The sequence below is a fragment of the Gopherus flavomarginatus genome, chromosome 5, assembly GCF_025201925.1.
Source record: "Gopherus flavomarginatus isolate rGopFla2 chromosome 5, rGopFla2.mat.asm, whole genome shotgun sequence".
Taxonomy (NCBI): domain Eukaryota; kingdom Metazoa; phylum Chordata; order Testudines; family Testudinidae; genus Gopherus; species Gopherus flavomarginatus.
In genome coordinates this window covers 144,503,000-144,527,676 of record NC_066621.1, presented here as the reverse complement: position 1 = coordinate 144,527,676, position 24,677 = coordinate 144,503,000, and the positions used below count along the sequence as shown (strand labels likewise).

Here is a 24,677-nt window from a genome sequence, read left to right as displayed (position 1 = left end):
ATGATACTAAACTACTCAAGATAGTTAAGTCCAAAGCAGACTGTGAAGCGCTACAAAAAGATCTCTCAAAACTGGGTGACTGGGCAACAGAATGGCAGATGAAATTCAGTGTTGATAAATGCAAAGTAATGCACATTGGAAAACATAATCCCAATGATACACATAAAATGATGGGGTCTAAATTTGCTGTTACCACTCGAGAGAGATCTTGGAGTCATTGTGTATAGTTCTCTGACAACATCAGAGGCAGTGGCAGTCAAAAAGGCTAACAGTGTTGGGAATTATTAAGAAAGGGATAGATAATAAAACAGGAAATACCATGGATTTATATAAAGGCAATATCATATACCCACATCTTGAACACTGCATGCAGATTTGGTTGCCCCATCTCAGAAAAGATATTGGAGTTGGAAAAGGTTCAGAAAAGGGCAACCAGAATGATTAGGGGTATAGAACAGCTTCTGTATGAGGAGAGATGAATAAGATTGGGGCTTTTCATCTTGGAAAACAGATTACTACGGGGGGATAGCATAGAGGTCTATAAAATCATGACTGGTGTGGAGAAAGTAAATAAGTAAGTGTTATTTACTCCTTCTCATAACACAAGAACTTGGGGTCACCAAATGAAATTAATAGGCAACAGGTTTAAAACAAACGAAGTATTTCTTCACACAACACACAGTCAGCCTGTGGAACTCTTTGTCAGAGGATGTTGTGAAGGCCAAGACTATAACAGGGTTCAAAAAAGAACTAGAAAAGTTCATGGAGGATAGGTCCATCAATGGCTATTAGCCAGGATGGGAAGGCTGGTGTCCCTAGCCTCTGTTTGCCAGAAGCTGGGAATGGGTGACGGGATGTATCACTTCATGATTACCTGTTCTGTTCATTCCCTCTGGGGCACCTGGCATTTGCCACTGTCGGAAGACAGGATACTGGGCTAGATGGACCTTTGGTCTGACCCAGTATGGTCGTTTTTATGTTCTTATGTTTGTTTTTCTGTTTTTGTTAGCTAGATTAGGACTGTAAGGGAAGAATAAAGAAATCCTCCCTCCCAAAGTAGATTCAAATGAATGGCAAGGATTAAATGTATTTTCATATTCAGACAGACATTACCCATATAAATGTGCTAACACTATTTTCTGTCAGGGGCACACCAGCCATCTTGAAGTACATAGGTTTCATATTACATTTTAAGAAATCTTTACTTGGGCAGTCTGAAAATCTGAAGAAATTTTGGAATGGTAATTCTGCTGAAATATGTGACGCACTCTTTAAGCGCAAATTTTCATTTCAAAGCAGCAACAGATAGCATTCAAGACTGGTTTGATAAATAACATTGTTAGGATATAGATATTCAAGCCTGCCTGGCCTGTGTATTCTTATCACTTAGCTAGTTATAGAAGTATAAATGAATCAAATCGTTGCCTATCTGTGTAAGGGCCTTCTCTCACTGAAACAGTCTGAGGCCCTGTTTAGTCATATTGAAAAAAGGCAATCTGGGGCTGTTAGGAAGGTGACCTTATCTATCACCTCCAGAGAAAGGGAAGAGCCTAGAACATGTAAAAGGAAATTTAGTTTGATAGTTTTCTGTCTGGTAAGAACTCACTTATCAATAGACACAGCTGGAGAACCCTTGTGTCTGTATAGATGTACTTGTAAAACCCTTATGTCTATATAGATGTAATTGTGAAATCCTCGCTTCTGTATTGTTTTGTATGTTTATTTGCATAGTCTCTGGTTCTGTAATTGTTTCTGTCTGCCATATAATTAATTTTGCTGGGTGTAAACTAATTAAGGTGGTGAGATATAATTGGTTAGCTAATCATGTTACAATACATTAGGATTGGTTAGGTAAATTTTAGTAGAATGATTGGTTAAAGTATAGCTGAAAATATTACTGTATAAATTAGGGACAAACAGGAAGTAAGTTGGGATTTCAAAATAAGGAAAAAGGAACTTGGATTTAAGCTTGCTGGAAGTTCACCCCAATAAACATCAAATTGTTTGCACCTTTGGACTTCAGGTATTGTTGTTCTCTGTTCTTGTGAGAAGGACCAGGGAAGTGTGAGAGTGAAGGAATAAGCCCTCTAACAAACATCACTGATTCACGTCATTTTACTGCCAAGTCTCATTGCAATTTAGCTTGAATTTATTTTTAGTCTAAGACTAACAGTTAAAAGAACGGAAATTTAAATGTGGAGGCTGAAGCTCAGTCGTTAACTTTTTCTTTTGTCTACATGTAGTGAAATTCATATGTAACATCTGTAACTGCAATATCCAGTTGGAAGGTGATTTAATTAAGGACAGAGTTTAATTCTTTAATTAGGGCTTCAAGAAAAATTACCTGACACCATCTACCTTCAGGACCAAGTTTTGTGGCACCAGCCCTCTTCTGTGTGAAGGAATAGAACAGCTGGGCACTGCTGTCAATCATCTTTTATATATGAAATGTTTCAAATCTGTATTAAACTTTAGACACCTTACTTTTGTTATACCTCCTTTTCCTTCCTGGCTTCCCTTCACTTTTTTTCCCTTTCCATTGTCGATAATGTTTATCTCTTCTTGTGCAGTTTTCAGTAACTGTCTTTTCTTCTTCTCAACAATTTATTCCCCCCCCCCATCATGTTTTTTGCCTCTTCACTCACCTTATCTTAGAATCATAGAAATGTAGGTTTGGAAGGAGCCTTTCAGTCATTATGTTTAGCCCCCTGCACTGAAGCAGGACCAATTAAACCTAGACCCATCCCTAACAGGTGTTTGTCTAACTTGTTCGTAAGAACTTTCAATGATTGGGATTCCACAACCTCTTTTGGAAGCCTATTTCAGAGCTTTACTATCATTAGAAAACTTTTCCTAATATCTAATGTAGATCACCCTTGCTGCAGATTAAGCCCACTACTACTTGTCCTACCTTCAGTGGACATGGAGAATAACATCCTCTTTATAACAGCCCTTAACATATTTGAAGACTATCAGATTCCCCCTCAGTTTTCTTTTCTTAAGACTTAAACATGCTCACTTTTTAAACCTTTCCTAGTAGGTCAGATTTTCTAAAGGTTTTATTATTTTTGTTGCTTTTCTCTGGACTCCCTCTAGTTAGTCCACATCTTTCTTAAAGTGTGGCACCCAGAACTGGATACAGTATTCCAGCTCAACCCTCACCGTGCTGAGTAGAGTGGGACCATTACCTCCTGTGCCTTACGTATGACACTCCTGTTAATACACCACAGAATATTAACCTTTTTTTGCAAGTGCATCACACTGACTCTCATTCAAAAAGAATTAGATCAGTTCGCGGAGGATAGACATATCAGTGGATATTAACCAAGATGGTCAGGGATGCAACCCTATGCCCTGGGCATCCCTACACCTCTGACTGCCAGAAGCTGGGGCCGGATGATGGGATGGATCACTTGATAATTACCTCATTCTGTTCATTCACTCTGAAGTATCTGGCACTTGCCACTGTCAGAAGACAGGATACTGGGCTAGACGCCCTGTTCTGTTCACTCTCTCTGAAGCACTGTCCACTGTCAGAGACAAGATACTGGACCATTGGTCTGATCCAGGATGGCCATTCTTATGTGCCAGGGTGTTTTTCCCTGGATCCTGCTTAGAGGCTTCTTCATCTTTCATATCAGCCTCCATCTAGTAAGTATCTGATAAATCTGAAGACTCATGGTTTCTGTGAGCTTGATTGGAGGGGTAGCTGTTACTCTTTTCCCTCTAGGCTCATGGCTGCTGAGATACGGCATGTATGTCTATCTCTGTCTCAACTATATAGCTGCTGCAATGGGGCATGTTTTTGTTGCTCTATCCCTTCTCCAGCATCCGTTTGTAGTTCCTCTTTGTATAACTCCAATGCCTGGCTCATCTGCTACTGTTCCTGGTTTCCCAAGCTGCTGCAGAATGTAATTAACAGGATTCTTTTCAGTTTCACTGATGCCCACAGGATTCTGACGAACACTGAAAGCTGACAAGGCTCTTGTTTGTTTTCACTCTGCCGCGGTTTAGAAAACCTCTTACCATCTACAGAGTCACTGGATCTGACTGCTAGCAGACAGACCCCACTGCATCAGTTTGTACTCGGTTTATATTGAAAAGTTTTACATAACAGAGAAACGTAGCTTTTAGTGTTTATTATGAAACAGAAGTTCAAATTCTGCAGAAGTTGATGGCACTTGCCTGGGAAAATTATCTATGGGCAGTGAGCTGTAACTTTGAATTTTCTTCAGTTTTCTGATTTATGAAATTTATTTTTTGTTAACTGCAGTGTGGTTTATAGCTTCTGTAGAGCAAGTTCTGACATTTTTGGTATGGCTGAAAAATATCTTTAAAATCACGGGAAAAAGGAATCCTTTCTAAAACTGTGAGATCACTAGTCATAAGCAAATCTCCTCTGACTAATACAATCTAGAAGTGACGTAGATGGGTGATGGAGTAAGTGTGCAGATCGGCTGTAATGTGCCATCTGTTGTGGGAAGGGTAACAACTGACTTATAAATGGTAGACCTGCATTGTAGAAATCACTCAGAATAATTGTACCATTTAAAAATGTGAATATAAATGTGATTTGATGTAAAAACACTGTCCAAACAAAACAGAGAGATTAAAACCGAGCATAAATATCCTTTGATAGGAGTGAAGAACAATGCATTGTTATGATCAATAGCTCTGTCTTGAAGTGCTTGGAGCAATTTTTTCTTTCTAATCCTTTAATGCCAGATAGCTGAGGAATACCTTTCATTAAAGATAAATGTGTGTTCACACTTCTCACGAGCAAGACAGCCTTTCAACTGTTTAAGGATTAAACACGTATTAATTTTATCTCAGAAGTAGAATCTTCTTGTGTGAAAAAATAACAGACAACACAACTTCTATTAAAAATGTGCTTTCAGAATTAATCTTGAACAACCTAAATTAGTTTGAATTATAGAGCAATCAATCAACATTTTACAATTGAATTTACAAATTCTGATTAACACAGCTTAATTTGAGTAAACAGCATCAGCAGAGCGTCAAGACATAGAAGTAGCAGGGATTTCCCCACCAAGGGTTGGGAGATGCAGCAGTGAAGCAGGAAGAGGTCCCAGGGATGGGTCTCACTCTCTCCCCCTTTGCAGCACTTAGATGTCAGTGTTAGGCTGCTTTTTACCATTTGAACTCTGGATGTTCTTTTCCATCTACTTCTTGATTGTATCATCCAACCTCCTCCCTCTTTTCCTCACAGTCCACACACTGTGCACCACTCCATTTTTTCCTTTCTCTCTTTCTCCTTCAGTGTCCTCTTTCTCTCCCTTTATTTTTTCTACACCACTGTCAAAATAAATTAATGAATATTTAAAAAAAAATGGAGCTAACAAGTTCTGTTAAATCTCAGTGTGACCAAAATCAAACTGCTTTTCTACCCTCACCATCAACCACCTTCCTCCCCAGCACTCAAATTCATATCCTGGGAGTTGTCTTTGACTCCTCCCCGTTCCTTGTCCCACATACCAAGGCAGTGTCTTAAGTCCTTCCATTTCTCTGCATCATTTCTACAGTCTGTCCTTTTATTTCAAATGCTGAAAATTCTTGTACCAGGTCCTCCTCTCATCATCTGCTGTAATTACTCCTCTTAAGGCCTTCTGGACATCCATATTTTCTACCTCCAGTCCATAGAAAATGATGCCAGTAGCATAGAATCATAGAATATCAAGGTTGGAAGAAACCTCAGGAAGTCCTCTAGTCCAACCCCCTGCTCAAAGCAGGACCACTCCCCAGGCAGATTTTTACCCCAGTTCCCTAAATGGCCCCCTCAGGGATTGAGCTCAGAACCATGGATTTATCAGGCCAATGCTCAAACCACTGAGCATCTTTGCCTGTCATTCAGAACATCTCCACCCCCTCTTTGAATCCACTAGCTCCTGTTTCAACTTCGCATCAAGCTCAGATTTTTTGTAACCGCCTTCATAGGCCTGCTTATGGGGTTTAAATTGTGTATTTACCAGTCCTACGAAGAATTGAGTACGTTGTCCTTATAAAATCGTAACCCACTCCACTAAAGCTGTAGCAGCATCTTAGGGTAAGGAGAACCACCAGGGAGTGTCTGCATATTTTTATAAAGCCCTATAGCCAGTTTATGCCTTTACTCAGCCTTCAGGCAACGAGTCCTCAAGGAGGTAGTGTATTTATCCTCCTTTTTCCAACCAATTATTTACTGTGGTATTAAGAACTGAGTTTAGTTTACTGTTGAAGGTCTAGAAAGTATTTATTTTGGCTTCACTGGATGTCTTTTCCTGTCTTCCCCTCCATATATATTTATCCACTGACGAATTGCTACTCATACTTCATTTGTTTGTGCTTGTGGCAATGAGGGCATGGAATAGACAATTTGTTACCAGCAGATTCTTTTCTTATGCCCTAGTTAGGTGGTTACAGGCACCTGCCTTTCAGAAGTGAAAAGTTAGAATTGCTATAGTATTAGTAACAAATCAAGTTCAGAGTTACATGTTACAGCCCTGGAAGTTATCAGACTGGTGAGGTAGACAGAATGGAACGGAAGATAGGCAAAACACGATAGTCTGCACTGGCGTATTAGGGCAACAACAAGATTTAATAGTTAAGGTTTGTTCTTGATAGTTATCTTTTAAGTGAAGATGCTTCAGTCTTGGCATATAGGAAGGAGCTAAAAAAATACAAGATGCTTTGTGTTCCCTTATAAGAATCTAGAAGTCTAATTGCTGACTGTCGTGCCCCATCTTAACTGAAACTAAAGTTTAAAATGGGCACAACCCATACAGAAAGCGAGGGAAAGAACTGCATTGATCAGTGTGATTGTCGTGATTAAAGACCTGTGTAGAGAATGGGCCCAATTTCGGTGTGGTTTTAATTTATTTTCCTACCATTAAAGCTGTTGGATTTGGCAGTTAGTGTTTTGGGAAATACTGTCCAAAGAAGTGGCATTGAAGGGCAGGGGTGAACTAACTTATTGCATAAGTTGGCAGAGTCCTTGCATGTAAACAGCGAGGCCAAGAAAACATCAAGCCACCTCTTTGAAATGAAGTGCAAGTTAGATGGAGAGTCTGAATTTTTTTTACTTGCTTGGTGGTAACTGTGAACTTCATGCTGTTGATAAATTAACCAGAAACAATCATGTTCCCAAACTGCTTTAAATTATATCAGCCTCATATGATGTTTACCAGGGAAATGGAATTTACTAGTTTTGTGGGTATAAGGTGTTTTGTTTTTCATTGAAGATGACTTATCTCTTGTTGTCTATAATGAAATAGGAAACTGATTGCAAAATGTTAATACATGTTTGAGGGCTTGATCAGAATGTAAACAGATGAACACTTCCACCTCCAGTGCTATAGGTGGGGGCAAGGGCATCTCAAGCATAAAGAGTTGTAGCCACTCTCCAAGATTCTCCTCCTTGTTCTAGGTTTTCTACATTGAGTGAAATCAGTCCTTTTGATGGTGGATTGTAGTACTGCAATATTCTCGCTCTAGCATTTTGCTTTCCTGTGTTGTGGACTAAAAACAAAATGTGCAAAAGCAGTCTGAAGAAATGCTAGCACGTAGAATTAAATCTTCCAGTAGACCCACAAAGATTATTGAATAGAGTGCTCAGTGAAAGATCACCTTTCCCAAATGGGTTGTCTTTCCAGATCAGTGTCTTGCACACTCCAAACACTCTCTTATACAGTTGCTGCATTTTCTTATCTAACAATATTAATATTAATAATATTATTGGGTCTCCAATATATTTTTATTTCTTAATTGCCCCAGTATCAACCTGGGCATGGAGCTTCATAGAGGCATTGCACTCAGCTCCTGGAGAAGAGGAGCACCTAAATAATTGTCTCTTGGGACTACTTCAGGCATCGGTGTTTTTCAGAGGGAGTCATATGCAATTCTTAGACACAAGCAAGCTTGTTGATTATGATGGGCTTGTAGAATGGGAGGCGTTTAAAGCGGATCCCTGAATAAAAGGGCAAGATGGAAACAAGGAGGAACGAGAAGTCTCTGGTAGAAATAGAGGATGTTTTGTTGGAAGGGTGCAGGCTATGGAGAAAATACAATGGAGGGGAAGAGAGGAGATGTAAGCCAGCAGATTAATTTTGGGAGAAGACTATATATTTGAAATTTTTTTGGCTACCAAGGACCTGAAATTCTTGGAAAAACTCCCATTAATTTCAGTGGGCTTTGGATCAGCCCCAAATAGCTTATTTAATAGATCTCTGAAAAAACTTTGAAGATGAAATCTGTCCTCCGTTCCCTTCAAAACTTTTATCTCCCTTGTTTGAAAGTTGTGTGCGTGATGTCTTGCTTCCTGTCTAATACACAAATGGGATGAGGCAAAATTGCCCAGAACAGCTATGGGTTGATGAGTGAACATAACTCCTATTTGTGCAGAGGTGAGGTTGACCTAGTTCTGTGGTTCTCTATGCTGTGTGCAACTTTCTGCCTGGGATGAGTTACACTGAACCTTTAGATTTCTGGGAGTGTCTTTACAGGAACCAAGTCAGAATTTTTTTGTTGACTTGAAGGTTTTTCAGATACTATGCACGTCCCTTAACGTATTGTTAGTGGTGCTTATGTAGGAAGGGCCTGATTAGTAGGTGCTACAAAGTAAAGATTTACAGATGTTATTTTTGTGACAATTATGATGTTGTCACTGTTCTGTTGCCTTAACTGAAAAACTCTGGATAAGCCACATGGAAAATTTTATACTTACCTCATCAAATATGTTTACAAGTTTGTAACATTTCTGTGAAATTAACAGATTCATGTTTCCTGTAAGAACACGTAATGGAAACATCTCTCTGGTGTATTGAACTAAAGTGTTGTTTTTTTGTGTGTGTTACTGCCTGACCCATTGATTACGTTAGTGAAACCAATACTTTTCATCATGACTTCTCCCATCTTTTCCACCAAGCCAGCTTCACATTCTCTTCTTGGCATGGTTCCCCATAGCTAGAGTTTTGAGAGAGGGCTGGACCTTGCTTTCCATATCTGTCTTAGCAGCTGTATCACTTCCTGTCATGACTCATCTAAAGTGCCTTCACCTTAGAAGACATGTACATTTGTTTTCCTGAATCAACATAGTCTGGCAGCCAAACCTTAAATGAAGCCTCTTCTCTGAATATGTTCAGAGGAAGAAAGTTCTGACAATCATGAATAAGCTTTGAGATAAGCCCCATAAGTTCCTTTCCTTGTGGTTTTGGTATGTTGTTAAGGGAACCACATACTTCATCGGTTTTGGGTGCATTGCCACAAAATGTATAATTTCTTCGCAATTAAAGTGGTGTTTGGAAAAGTGTTTAGCACACTTTGGATGCTATCTCATCCAAACAAAGAAGGATGGCTCTCAGTTTTTGATGTTTACTAGTGTGGTTGCCTCAGTTCTGCCCAAATTGAAATCTAGGCCCTGATTTTTTTTCTTTCCTCCAGAGATGCTGAGCACCAAGACTCTGGTTGACTTCAGTGGGATGCTGGGTCCCCTCTGAAAATCAGTCTAACTGTCTCAAATTGAGTGCCCAAAAATAGTGGGCACATTTGAAAATGTAAGGCATAATCTCTGTGGAGCTACAAGATTTAAGAAATTGTTCTGTGTTGAAAATAACTTACTGTATTATATGCCACCTTAGTCTTTCTGTGTTTTATTCAAAGACATTCTTCTGCAACAAAATGCCAAGTAATTTGAATTCCTAAGCAAAGGTTTTCTTAAGTTTGGTCCTTTGTTAAAAAGTGAATTAATTACAAAATTGTTTTAAGAGTTTTTTCTCTCTCTTTTCTTAGGGAAACGTCAAATTAATCACTTGGGAAACCAGTTGCAACTCAACCAGCATTGTCTTGATACTGCCTTTAACTTTTTCAAGATGGCGGTGAGCAAGCACTTAACCCGTGGGAGAAAGATGACTCATGTAATTGCTGCATGTCTCTACTTGGTGTGTAGAACAGAAGGAACGCCTCGTATCCTTTCGCTTTTGAGCAAAACAAAGGTGGTTATTTTTTTGGATCGGTAGGTAAAACACTTCAGATATTCGAAAACTTGAAAAATCACTGTTCCTGTGATGCTGATAAAATTCCACTTTCAGAAAGTTAAACGTCCTGTTAGACTTAGGTTAGTTAAAAATCCCTAAACTTTGGGTCCCAATTTGATTCAGTACTATCACTTTAAAGCCAGCATTCATTAAAATGATGCAAGTGTTCTCTCAGCCTTTTCTGACATTTGAAAAAGTAATATTTTATAGTTGTGAAGTGAAACTACCTAATGATGATGCTAACATTTTTCTTGGTGGTGAAGTACAAAATATTGTTAATAGTATGGCTGTGATAAGCAAGAAAGCATGTTGTAGTGCTGAGTGCTGTAATTGTCTGTGTAACAAATTGTTGATGATTGCACTTGAAAACAAAACAAAAAATAGCCAAGTTTAAAACATCCATCTTGAAAGTGTTCCCATTTGTGATATGAAGTTCTGTGCAAAATACACTGCAGTGATTGACACTTCACAAATACCTACATTTATCTCTGTTTTTTCTTTAAATAAAGATAACTTCCTATGTGTTATCCACTATAAAACGCAAGGGTGAATAAGCCCCTATAGACAAACTCAGTCTTTTTACTTCAACATCGCACGCTACTCTTTCCTCTTGTGGTTACCATGACATCTGGATCCTCAGAAGTGGCAGTGTGTGTGGCCATATGGCTCAATTATCCATGTGGTGTTTTTTTAATCTGTTATGTAAACATTCATTCGGTAACTAAAGTGATACTAAGAGTTCAACAGTACTGAAAAACTCTGCAGATCAGAACGGTCTGCTCTGAAAGAATGAGTTCAGGTTCTGGCGTATAAAATGTCTGCCTTTTGCCAAGCCATTAGCTTCTTTTGTTTCAAAAACAGCAACTTGCAGTTGAGAATAAAGTCTGGTACTGGTACATAAAATTAACTATTTCTCTCCTCTCTCCCCTCTGCTTTCCCCGTCCATATCTAACCTTTTGTTTTGAAACTTCAATATTTGAACGTTTGTAATGCACCTTGGAAAAGGCATAAATACGTATATTGCTAATTCTGAGATTACGTCCGTGTAAAGGTAGTGTAGATTATTCTTGGTCCATTATATTTGTGGTCCCAGTTTAGGTCAGGGGCACACTGTGTCTGGCACTGTATAAATGCATAATAAGAAGCAGCCATGCCCCCAGAAGCTTTACGCTAGGAGGAACAAGAAGCTGATGAACGGAGCAGGAGAGGGCAATGTACTAACAAAGTACTGATAAAAACTCGGGGGCGAAAAACGCACAGTCCCACACAGACAGGCAAAATGTGATGCCTGAGGGATGAGCGGTACCATCAAAATGTGCAATATTTATATTCCTTTTTAGATTTATTTCCCTTGGACAGATTGTTGGTTTCAAATTGTATTTAATCTGTCCATTGTCATATTGCCAATTTCGTATAGTCATCACTGAAGAAGAGATTTATTCAGGATTAATTTGGAGGGGAAGGTTTTAGGGATTGGGTCAGGGAGGGCATTCTGCTGATATGAGCGGCATGGAAGAAGGCACCCAGGCAAGATTTTCAAAAGTGATGGATCACTGGGTGCCTCAATTTTTGTCTGCCCACCTCCAGACACCTTAAAGAGGTATGTGTTTTTTTTAAAAGAAATTGGTGGACACCCATCTTGAAGTTGGGTACCCAAAATCACCTGAGTCATCATTGACTATCTTGGATGAAGACCGTGGACAAATGGGCAGATAAGGCTATTGTCGTTAGCAGTGCCTAGAGGGCAGGAGGTGAGAGGATAGAATGGATATATTGGAAGTAAAAAAGCTGCTAATGGTTCAGAAGGTAAGGCCGAGAAGCTTGAATTTCATATGTAGAAGTGGAGGGATTGTGGGAGGGCTAGATAGGATAGATGGGGAGCAAGTTACAATGTTAGAGATATGAGGGGGTGGCAAAGTTGCCACCTCAACACACCCCTTCCTGGCTGGCTGTGGTGCTGCAGCAACCTTTGCCTCAGTTTCCCTCACTGTCCTTTGGCCTACTCCGGCCACAGGAGTGTCCTGGCTTTCCAGACAGACCACTTTGCAGAGTTCTGTCCCACAGAGTCATTTACAGAAATGGATACTAACCAAACCTTCATTCCAGGTGGGTTCAGTGATCAACCATCTCATCACAGGCATGTCTCTGCTACTGTATACTGTCTTCGTACCTAAGTAGAGGCTTCTGTGCCTCAATCAATCCCATAGCCCAGGGCCTGGAATCCTCCTTCCCTTACTCAGGGGTACAGGCTACAGCGCCCCAGGGCACCTGGCTCCACTTAGCCAGGCTTGCAGCTAACCTGGGCAGTAGCCTGTTAGCTCTATCGTACTGTCCTTCTCAGTCATCTTACATACTGCTTCCCAGAGAACGGGAACTCTCTACCTCGTCTCCTCCCGGTCTCCTTTCCTCAGTTGGGTTCACTCACCTTTTTATGGAAACAAGCCCTGGGCTTTATTTCTAATTAGGCTTGCCCCATCTGCCAGATTTTGCAGGCGGGTTAATTGGCCTCATATTAACCCTTTCCCAACACTCCCTTCACAAGGAAGGTGGTGTCTTAGAAATATTAGAAGGAAGAAACAAAGATTTGAACAAAGCCTGGATGTGATGGTCAGGGGAGATGGAGTCTGGACCAAATTATGGGTTTGAGTGGCAAGGTGCATGTTGGTGTTGTCAGCAATGACAGATTGAGAGTGGGGTCAGTTTGGGAGGAAAGGAAAAGTTCAGTTGTGGCCATGTTAGGTTTAAGTTGATGGAAAAGACGGTGTATCTCTCTTATGGTCTGCTTATTAGCTTACATCTTCTATAATATACCTATCATCTCTGTACAAATATGTGATCAACCAGCCTATGGGATGACGTTTTAGGAAAATCCAGGCCAGATCTAATGGTACAATGTGAGTTATAGCTGACTAGATTCCAGTTCTCCCTTGGTATGCCACACATGTCGTTTTCCTTTCTTATTTAGTTAGTTAATTAGAGTAACTTTTAGATTCATGTAGTATGATGCAGTTTTTAAGTAACAATTTGGCAAACAAATCTATAACACTTGAAATAATCCAAACGAAAACTATTCTGTGTAGCTCCTGGGTGAATTTATCAAAATGGGTAAGATTTTATCCCAGATCACCTTGATTCATTGTTCCATTTTTCAGTGTTTGAATTTCTTTTCTCACTGGATATGCAAAGCTTCAATACAGTGATTATGGCCCTTTAAAAAATTTTTTTTAACATTATTCCTTCTCCATACTAATATTTGTAAAGGAAAAGTGGCTTGCTAGTTATTACTTAAACCTGGGAACTGTACGTCAGCAGCATTCAGATGAACTGCTTGCAGGAACTTGTATTGTAATATCCCTCTAAAATGTTTTTACATTATTGCCGTGAGCTATAAAAACATAACATAACAAATAGACAAAAAGGCGGTAATGGTTTTAAAAGTTCCAAAGCAGCGAATTCTGGAAAAACTGGTTATCCTGCCATTAGAACCAAATCCTGAGGGGTGCTGAGCACAGCCAGCATCCACTGACTTTAATGGAAGTTGCCGGTGCTTGACAGTCTCAGAATTTAGACCTTAATTTGCTTCTTGGAACGGTAACAGACCTCACTTGTTTCTCTTTAATGTTTTGAAAAGCTTTTCCACCCCTACATATTGGGTTGAATGGAAACAAAGAGCTTTTTAACTGTTGCAAATGTTCCCAGGAGAGAGCTTTGGAGGAGTCAGACTTGGTTTTTGATTGACTTACTGGTTATACTGTGATCTGTACTTGGCCCAGAGGTCATTCAAAAGCAAAGAGGCTTGCATAGTATTTTCCAGGTGGAATATTAATTTGTTTTAATCAAGGGATATTTCATTTAATTGGTAATCCTTTTTGTTGTACACGAAAGCTTTTGCAAATGATGCAATGTTTTGTTTACTATTTCCATCCTCCTGTTTTTTGAATAACTTTTGTAGGGTGGATGATACATGAAGTGGGGGTGTTTTCTTTTTGTTTTGTAATGTCTCTTCCAATTTTTAAAATTAAATTACTTTTCTTGAGAAAAACACGTTCTTTGTTACAGACAAATCCCAGTCTATTATAGAACAGTAAATATGGCCCACATTATCTCTTCCTGAAGCTTTTAACTATACGAGGTGACTTAATGGTGAATCTCTGCAAGAATTCTCTTGTGGAGATGCCTGTGTTGTCCTGTTGATGTGGATTGGGGGTGGGATTTTCCCCACTGCAGTAAAGTTGACCCCAAGCCTTTCCTTATGGAGGTCCCATATTTCAGTTGTAGCTCTGGCCCCCAAAGAGCTTGCTGGTAGCGTAGCTTCCTAGGAGAGGGAGGGTTCTGCATCTTCTGCTTCTGTTCACTTTTTCTATTAAGTTCCATGAGACCAGATGGAGCAATGTCTGCCCTGACCAAGTTCTGGCTGCATGTAGTGAGAACTCTGACACAGGGCTGAATTACCCTGGGAACTTACATTGGCATGGCTATATCTCTTGGTGTGAAAAATCGCTACCCATTAGAGATGTAACTATGCCAACCTAACCCCAGGTGGACAGCACTGAGTTAGCGGAAAAATTCTTCTGTTGTCCTAGCTACCGCTTCTTGGGGAGATGGATTACCTATGCCTATGGGAAAACCCTTCCTATCAGCGTAGGTAGTGTCTATACCAAAGCACTTCTGTGGTGCCACCGTTGCGGTATAAGTATAGACATGTTGTGACGGTTTGGACTCCCCTTCTGTGGTGCCACCGAGCCCTGGTATTGTCAGTATAAGGTTCAAATTATGGACTGGGTCCTGCTCCCATCCCAATGGCAAAATTGTCATTGATCCAGTGGTACAGAATTGGGCCAAGATTTTTTTTGGCAGTATGATGGCATCTGGGTGGCTGAAAATGTGAATTTTCCATCATGTGGTATTGAATAAAATATCTGCAGCAAATTAAGGGAAAACAGTAGTCGTGAATGCACTGTCAGAGAGATCAGATTTATCTGGCTTCAGTGTTTTGGTTTTTGCTTTTTCCCACTCCTTGAAGATACTAGGGAGTGAAGGTCAAATTAATCCTCTCTTGTAACTTTATTCCAGAACTGTTTTTCGTTTTATGGGTGCAGGATGCAGTTGTAGTGTTTTTGGTTTGTGAACAATTCTTTTCCTAGTACAGTATTGGTGTTTACTGGCCTGACTACTGCTGAGAAACATAGGCTTTGTTACCAAGGGTTTCGGTGTACATAAGTCTCATCAATGGTTAGTCTTTTTTCTACCAGCAAAGAACAAAATAACTCGACAGTGTCTGGATTGGTAAAGAGGAAACACTACAAACAAAGGAGCAGATTGTGCTCTCTGGTGCACCACGGGAAATCTAGAGTAGCTTCACTGAAATCTCTGTAGCTGCTGTGGATTCACACCTTACAACTGAGGTGGTATTATTTGTTTGTATTGTGTTAGTGTGTAGTTAAACAGAGTTCAAATAACTGTTGTGTGGGCACTATACAAACAACAAAAAATGGTCCCTGCCTGGAAGAGCTTGCCTTCCAAGAATGTGACACAGCATGTCCTTGCTGAGTACCCATAACACCTACTGAATTCAATGGCTGCTCAGCTTGCCTGATAATTAGCTCCTAGATTTATTTTTAATATCTGTAGGCTTTAAATAGATCCTTGCCAGGGTGTTAAAATGTAGTTCAATATACTTTTTAATATTTAAAAATCTTTAATTTTATGTAAAAAAGTAAATGATTAGGTTGGTCTTATTATTAGCAAGAGCTAAATCTCTGACTCCCAGGGTTATTCCGGGAATAACAGTACTAATAACAGGCAGTGTACTGAGCTGACATGAGAAAATACCATTAATTTCTTCAATAGAGAGAGAGAATTAATTCTGAAAACAAATTCATACTGTTATCTGTTTTATATAATATGAAATCATACAGAACAGGGGCAGTAAAATCCATTGTAGTAACACCCATAAACATATTTAAATATTGTTCCATAGTTGTAATTGGTGGCTCCAGAAACACAGAACACTTGTGCTTTAATCAGCCACGCTCTTTTAGCTAGTCATCTTCTAAAAGAATGCTTCTACTTTCATTGTTTTCTTAAGTCTTATCTGAATGTTTTTTTTCCAGCACATTTTCATATTCCTTATAAAAAACAACCACATAGCATGGGAGCAATATTATCCAACTTTCACATTTGTTTAGGAAAATCTGAGTATTACATGTCATTGATGTACCTGCAACTCAGAACCATTCCATATTAATAATGAAGAAATCAGACTGGAATGCAATAAGAACATTATTTAAGTTTCTAATTTAATAAAAGAAAAATATTGTATTTATTACAGCAGTTCACTAAGACTTAAGCTAAAAAGTTGCAAACACTTTCAGCAAAGCTTGAAAGTGGTCTAATGGATTCCTTTAAGTAATATATTTTTATGAAGTATAAAGTCTAGAAGATTTGCCAGAGTACCTTTCTGACAGCAATCTGATTTCTTCAGAGGATTGTTACTAGGAACTGTTTGCATAACTGACTGCATCCAGAAATTCTGTTGGCAACGCTATTAAATTTATTATTTTAGTGTTTTTGTAATTTCGTGCCAAGTATTCTTGCAAGTAGAGCCTTTTCACTATTTGTTTATCTTCTTTTCACATCTGCGTCCTTCTTGGAAGACAAATAGAAACTCTCCTTTGAATCTTGCAGTCAGTTTAGTTACAGTAAGCACAGACGATGGGAGAAAAATATGGCAAGTGTCCCTCTCTTGTGGAGAGCAAAGGAATGACTTCTGTGTTGGGCCTAGTTTCAATGGTTTGGGAAATGAGTTGAAAAAGTTACCAGAATTTTGATTTCCTACACAACCGAGCTTTTGCAGCAGACTGTTTCTATAGCCTTTTCTGTTTTGACTTGCTGATTGGAATAATATATTGAAACATTTAACCAAAGTAATATGTGCTTTGAATTTTGTGTATTACGCATATTAATTCAAGCTTGTAAACCTTTTAAACACCTTGAGATAAAATATGAATTGTAGAACTTTCACCTTCCTAGGTCAGTTGTAAGTGAATTCATTAATTTTAAAATATATTTCCAGTTTGGGAGCTACACATAGAATTACTTTGATGTATGAAAGTATCAAAACATTACTGAGAATAAAGTTTAATCTTAGCGGCTACTAATTAAAATTGAGATTTATTCGGCTTCTTCTCTGTCCTGTCATCCTTTTTAAATAAAATGTTAAGCCTATTATGCACAAACATTGATGAAAAATCAGAGTGGCTCTGAGCTGCACTTTGGATTAAGGAGGGTTTGGTGCACTTTGAATACATGCATCTTATATTGTCACGTACTGTGTATTAATATTGGAAAGCACATTTGGCATGGGCACAATTATCTTAACTATAAGAGTGAAAAATCAGATTTTCTTTTACTGCGCTGAAGGAGTAATCTTACATGTATATAGTGTGTCCAAGACTGCATAACATTTGTTTTCTCCATGTGATAAGGAATTTTCTCCTCCATATTATAAGTTTATCAGAGAAGAATAACTTTCAGCAAGATGACATGGGAATGTAGAAGATTATAACTGAAACATGTACGCCTTTTATCACGTACAAAACATAAATCCAAACATTGACTCTATCTCATCTTCCGGAACTTGACAGGAAACTTTCTCTCCCTCACCCATTTTATACCATTTTCCTTTTCATCACTGTCCTTTTTTCTTCTGTGCCTATGGGCAGTAGTTTCAACCTTGTCACTGAGGAAAAAATGTGTCCTCTTAACTTGTTAACCAATGTGGTAAAATCCTAGAGAAGGCAAGGCAGTTTGTAGTTTTCATGCAGGTAGGCTGTTTGAGTTAAAAACTATGGAGGAGCTTACGGCTACCCTGACATGCTAACTTGTGTAAGAACTACAGACTGCCTTGTCTTCATTAGGATTTTACCTCATTTTAGCTATCTCTAGGTTAGAACACATCTTTTTTCTTGGACTTTTTGGTCAGCAGCCCTGCAGGCAGCTGCTAGTATTTTGAAATGATGGTACTTTCTATGCTTTTCTGTTGGACTCATATGATGCAGTGTTGGTTTTCTGAGACTTGGTCTTCACTTAAAATGTAGGTTGACATAGATACAATGCTCAAGGGTGTGAAAAATCTACACCCCATAGCGATGTAGCTATGCTGACCTGATCTCCAGTGGAGATGCAGCTAGGTCAATGGAAGAGTGCTTCTGTTGACCTAGCTACTGTCACTCGGGCTGCTGGTGTTTCTGCATAGACAGAAAACCCCATTTGGTCAGCACAGGTGGTGTCTCTGCTATTGGGTTATCCTTGCATACTTACAGCACCATAGCTATGCCAGTATTGCCCCTGTAGCGTAGACACTGCTTGTCTTAGTCAGAAGGATCCATGCCTCAGCTGCTGTTTGTTGTCTTTCCAAGAGGAAGCAAAGTAAAACTATCTAGTCTCTCAGTTTAGACCAATGACTCTCAAACTTTTGTACAGGTGACACCTTTCACATAGCAAGCCTCTGAGTGTGACCCCACTCCCTTATAAATTAAAAACACTTTTTGTATATTTAACACCATTATAAATGCTGGAGGCAAAGCAGGGTTTGGGGTGGAGGTTGACAACTTGTGACCCCCACGTAATAACCTTGCGACCCCCTGAGGGGTCCCGACCCCCAGTTTGAGAACCTCTGGTTTAGACTACTGCTATTGGAAACCCTGTGGGCATCAGAGAAATTGAGTATCTGGTCAATTTCGCTGTGCTGCAACTTTGAAAAGCTGAGAAAGGAATTGGGCAATGAAGCAAATTGCTGGGGAGGAGGACCCTAAAGTAGAGGTTGGAGTGAAGGTGGATTAGAGAAACCTGTTCCCCCACTAATTGCCACTCACGAAGAAGACAGTAGGTTCTAGTGTGGAAGGAGCAAAGCATACAGAGAGTGTGGCTGCTGCTGCTTTTAGGAGTCAGAGGAGATGGAATGTGTGTGAGGAGGCCACAAAATATGGAGCCCACAAACAGGGTTCTGGAACAGCAGCCTGACTGGAATCCCAGCTCTGTTTTCCTAGCACTGGGGGGGCAGTTAGATTTTCAGCTCTTGACTTTGTTATTCCTTTCATTTACTCATCTGGCTATTCGGTGTGTCTCCTAAATCTCTCTCTGATAGAGATGAGAGATTTGAGAGAGGTAGAAAGAGAGAGGAGGTAAAGCAGGAAATGTAAAGCATGAAAGAGGGAGAGAATGCAGAGGAAACAGAACACAGTGTAAGAAAATATAAGCCATGGTTTATATAGTATGGGAAAGAAGAGGGAGAAGGAAGTGAAGAGAAAAGGGATAAACATCAAGAAAGACATAGTAAGTTACATATTAAAATTTTATTAAACAGAAAATGAGCAATATAGTACAACTTATACATTGCACAACTGCATATTCTTTAAAATAAAAGGAAGTTTGGAGTGTGTGGCAGGATAGGTGTTCCATCCTGGCTAGCAGATTTAGTCACAGGGCTACCAAATATCAGGTAAATGTTTTGAGCCCTTGTTAATAGGAATGTGGTGGAGAGCAAGCAGTACAACTTTGTGTTATAACACAGAACTTTTGTTTGTGATAGGCAAAGGTCTATGGGTAAATCCTATCCAAAACTGAAAATCCTGATGCAACCTTCCTATGCCCTATTGTCTTGTGATTGCTCCACCATTACAAATATTTCAGGTATGTTTTTGGTAAAGGAGTCTGTTGTAGGTGGATTCCATCTTTGTATAGGAATTTGTCTGTACCTTTGTAATGAGCTGCCATTTAATTGTTTGTAAAATCAGCCTCTTCCCACTCCATTCATTTAGCATCTGTGTACAGTGCACTAACTCTTGCAGAAGGTAATTAACTTACATAGTGGATAGCAGGATTATCTCTCCTAAACAAGAGTAGTCATTTGCTAAGAAGATTCAAGCCTCAGCCAGGTACAAGAATCCTGTTTTTTCATCTTGTTTTTCTGGTGCAGCTGCATGTTAAATCAGTTGATCCAGTCATGCCCTTTGGGCACACCTGTGCAACCCCACCTAAGCTAATGTGTGCGCTGGTATAACTTGCATACGTAACTTGCATCTGAATCATTTTTATTGCTGATGCATGTGTAGGAAAGAGCCCAACAGTCTCGCATCTCAGACTGAGTTTATAGGGCTGGCAATTAGGGGGAAAAAAAAAAGGGGTGGGGTGGGCATTTTATTTGTAAGCTGAGTAAATATGACATAGGATCAGTGAGATGCTATAAACATGAACCTACAGTGCAGTTAGTCACTTTTCAGAGTACAGCCGTTTTTTAACAGATTGCAATCAGTGTACTTTAGAGAGCTATTTGAAATTACAGTACCTGGTCACAATAAAAGTACTGCAAAACTGTGTAAAAGGTGCCTGACTAGATCTTTTCCACTTATCACTGGCAGCTTTATTTCCACAGCGGCAGATATGTACATTGTTCCTGATTTTTCTCATGAAGAATTTCAGCAGCTGAGAGAAGTTTACAGTGCCTTTAAAAACTGATTATGAAAGAGCTGTTTCTGTGCTGTAAGAGAGACAAAGTGTTTGACATCTTTAGAGGATTAAAAAAGATAATTTAGGGATAAAAGTTTAAAATGACACTTCAAGAAGATATTCTTTATCTTCCATCTTGATTAAAACCATTTAATGGAAGTTGTTGCTCTTTAAAAACTTGACAGATACTATTTGCAAGTAGATTTTATTGTGCTGTTCACCAACCGATGCCATGCTGCATTATATTGGAATGTTTTGTGCTTTCCCATTGAAGTGTAGTAAATATTGACAATAATATCAACAGAATAGTAAAGTCTGTGACAAGCGTAGAAGAATTGCAACAAATTACTTAATGAAAGCTTTTATATTTTCAGTGGGATGTGTACACACTCTCATAATAAAACAATGAATGGCATTCCATTACTCATTTCAGAATACTTCCTGAAGATGAGTCACTAATAAATGTGGTAGCATCTGAAATTAACACTTCCTGAATCTTTTCAACCACTGGTCAGTGTAGAACAAATAGGAGCAAAATTGGATTCAGTCCACTACCGAATAAAGAAATTAAAGTTTGTTATACTGTCGTCTTAGTCAGGCATTTTGGATAACTGGGGGTAAAAACTAGGACTGATTTACTTTAAGGGAGAGGTCCAACATACAGTGTGGATTTCTTCCATTTGTGGTGTTGCTCTTGACTCAGCCTTGCAATTTTTCAACAACTGGGCACTGAGTTACATGACATTATAACCACATGGACTATTATAGGGTTTCTTTTTAGTTTCTTTCAGAGCCGTGCAGTTGGACTCATGGTAATTAAGACACATGGCTTCAAAGGCAAAAGATACAAAAATATCCAAATACATTTAAAAAAAAACAACCCCACCAAGAACCAAACAGATCCTCTCTAAAAATATTCCTAACTCTGTGTAACACTGGCATATTCAAAATACATTATGCTTCAGTAGCACACATCTTAGTAGCACACATTTGAGATAACCCTTAACTTCCACTTGTGATTTTGCCATTTGTGAGTAATGTGAGCATAACAAACTCACGCACCATAGTGTATTTCAATATAGATAATATAACTGTATAAAGTAATAAAATAAAAATATTAATATGTATGCCTTTGTGTATGTGTGTGTAGTATATATACACTATATATATTTACTATGTATATTTTGCACATGCACATCTTAATATTTTTATAAATATATTAACTAATTTCGGTACATTTCTGGCATTAGACACTAATTATGTGGTTACCAGGAGCAATGCTTTCACATTCATTTTCTTAATGAACATTAATGTTTAGCAACAATTGATGGACATCCTCATTTTTTTTTCAAAGGGTATTATTACAGGTACTGCCAACAAAGTTTCTTGGGAATTTTTCTCGTGCTTTCATCATGTTTGAATTACTTTTGCTACCTTGGTGTATCACAGTTGGTTTTAGTAGCTGTTGTAAAGTTTTACTTCCAATAGTTGATATGACTGAACACCTTGAATGTATGAAGCTGGGAGAGCTGTGACACTGTAGTAAGTGAGGAAATGTCACAGTTAATTTTCATGCATTGTGAAGAATGACTGTTCTTTTGTAGACTAAAATTTTATATTTAGCGTAAGCACTTCTGAACCATTTGGCATGGGCTGAGATTTTCTAAGCAGTGCAGGAATTTAGCCACACATCCGTGAATTTTGATGAAAGATATGATTAAATCCTTTGGGCTGCTTTGAAAACCTCAACAAGGGTAAAAATGGCATATTGTATTAAGTTATGAGTGTTGCTAATGTACAGTTTTTAAGCAACAAACTTGTCAGCACCATGCTATTTCCATAAGAGAATGATAGATGACTACGGGATTGGTATTGTTATAATGGAGCCTTTAACCAGAACACCTGTTTTGATTATGACAGAAGAGAGTGGTAACTAAAAGTTTGGTGACATGTATTGAAAAGGTTGATCAGTCCAGCTTCTAGTGGAGTGTTGGCCATAACCACTCTGGTTGGCTGCTTCAACCTCAACAGAGATTTCTCAGATTTGATTGAACATGGAGACTGAACTCTTACCCCAGGAGATGGGATCTTCAGGTCAATTTGAAATATGTTGGTGGAATGTTGTGCCCTTCTACTACCCATCCTCTGGATAAGGGACTTCCTTTTGGCACTGCTTGACAATTACTGAATTCAGATAATTAAAAAGGTGTGTGCTTATGTACTTACATGCGTTTAATATAGAGATGCTTGTAACAGGGGTACTGACAATTTTCATCTTCTCGTGCTAGACGCTGGAAATTCGTTGATGCAATCACTATGGGCCTTTTAATACAGGAAACATCTCAATTTTGAATATTGTTTTGTCCAGTAAAAATGACCACAAAGTCATCAATCTAGCAATAACAAAAATGACATAAATTTCTTCAGTGGCACTGTCATTTTTGGGAATGAGGCCTCCAGTATGGGGAAATTTCTGTAGTAGTGGATTATTGATTTTAGTAAAGCTTTTAACACAGCCCCACCTGACATTCTCATAAGCAAACTAGGGAAGTGTGGTCTAGATGAAACTGCTATAAAGTGGCTGCACAACTGGTTGAAAAAGAGTAGTTATAGTTTTCTGTCAAGATGAGAGGATGTATTTAATGGGATCCTGCAGGGGTCTGTCCTGAGTCTGCTGCTAGTCAATATTTTCATTAATGACTTGGATAATGGAGTGCAGAGTATGTTTATAAAATTTGCAGATGACACCAAACTGGGAGGGATTGCTAGCGCTGTCGAGGACAGGATTAGAATACAAAGGACCTTGACAATTAGAGAAATGATCTGGAATAAACAAGATGAAATTCATTAAAACAAGTGCAAAGTACTAGGAAGGAAAAATCAAATGCACAATTACAAAATAGGGAATATCTGGCTATGTAGTAGCACTGGTGAAAAGGGTCTGGGGTTATAATGGGTCACGAATTGAATATGAGCTAATAATGAGATGCAATTATGAAAAAGCCTAATATTCTGGGGTGCATTTTGACTCAGGGAATAATTGATCTATTCTGTTTGGGACTGGTGAGGCCTGTGCTGGAGAATTGTGTCCAATTTTGGGTGCCACACTTTAGGAAAGATGTGTCAAATTGTAGAGTCCAGAGGAGAGCAACAAAATGATAAAAGATTTAGAAAACCTGACCTGTGAGGAAAGGTTAAAAAACTGGCATGTTTAGTCTTGAGAAAAGACGACTGAGGGGGACCTGATAAATCTTCAAATATGTTGAAGGCTGTTATAAAGAGGATGGTGATTACTTGTTCTCCATGTCCGCTGAAGGTAGGACAAGAAGTAAATGGGCTTAATCTGCAGCAGGGAAGGTTAGATATTAGGAAAAGCTTTCTAACTGTAAGGATAGTTAAGCACTAGAACAGGTTACTAAGAGAGGTTATAGAATCCCCTTTATTGGAAGTTTTTTAAAGAACAAGTTAGACAAAAACCTGTCAGGTATGGTCTTGGTGTGCAGGGGGCTGGTCTAGATGACTTCAGAGGTCCCTTCCAGGCCTACGTTTCTATGAAGATAGATAATACATGCACATACATATGTTTGATGTTGTGTACATGTATGTGTAGACTGAGTTCCAAGTTAATAGCACTAGAACACTACTGGGCAATGTAGCCACCCAACAACAGAAACCTTCCTCCAAACAAGATTATCTGTTGAGATCATTGTTCTTTAAGGAGCAGATAATAACAGTGCATTTAGAGAGCGAGAAAGTGTGTGTGTGTGTATGTTAACAAAGATGTAACACTTGGCTTCTAGCATGGAAAAATAGTTCTATATTTGTACAGTATTTTTGATCTTGTATTTTATTAATCAGAGTAACAGTAATATTGTAGAAGTAAATGTACAGTAAAATAAACCAGGACACTGTTTTGATGAGCCACTGGGCAGGTCTGATTTGCATGTTTAAAACAAGGAACATGTTATCAGTTTACAGGGATTCAGGATTATTGCTTCAAAACAAGTATATTTTTTTAGAACTTTTTTGCACTGTATCTCTCTAAGGTATGTATATCACGTGTAAGATGTTCTTCTATTTCTTTAGAAGAAAAAACTGACTCTGTAGGATAAGTGACTGTAGGAGATTATCTAAGTGATG

General features: G+C 38.8%; 1 protein-coding gene across 1 annotated transcript in view; it reads left to right on the top strand.

Moving 5' to 3' along the window:
• Nucleotides 1-24,677, top strand: part of BRF1 (BRF1 RNA polymerase III transcription initiation factor subunit) — a 268,924-nt gene that overhangs the window by 55,401 nt on the left and 188,846 nt on the right. Inside the window, exon 3 of the mRNA XM_050952602.1 lies at nucleotides 9,784-9,957. Within this exon, the coding sequence (XP_050808559.1) occupies nucleotides 9,784-9,957 (174 nt within the window). The remainder of the gene's footprint in view (nucleotides 1-9,783; nucleotides 9,958-24,677) is intronic.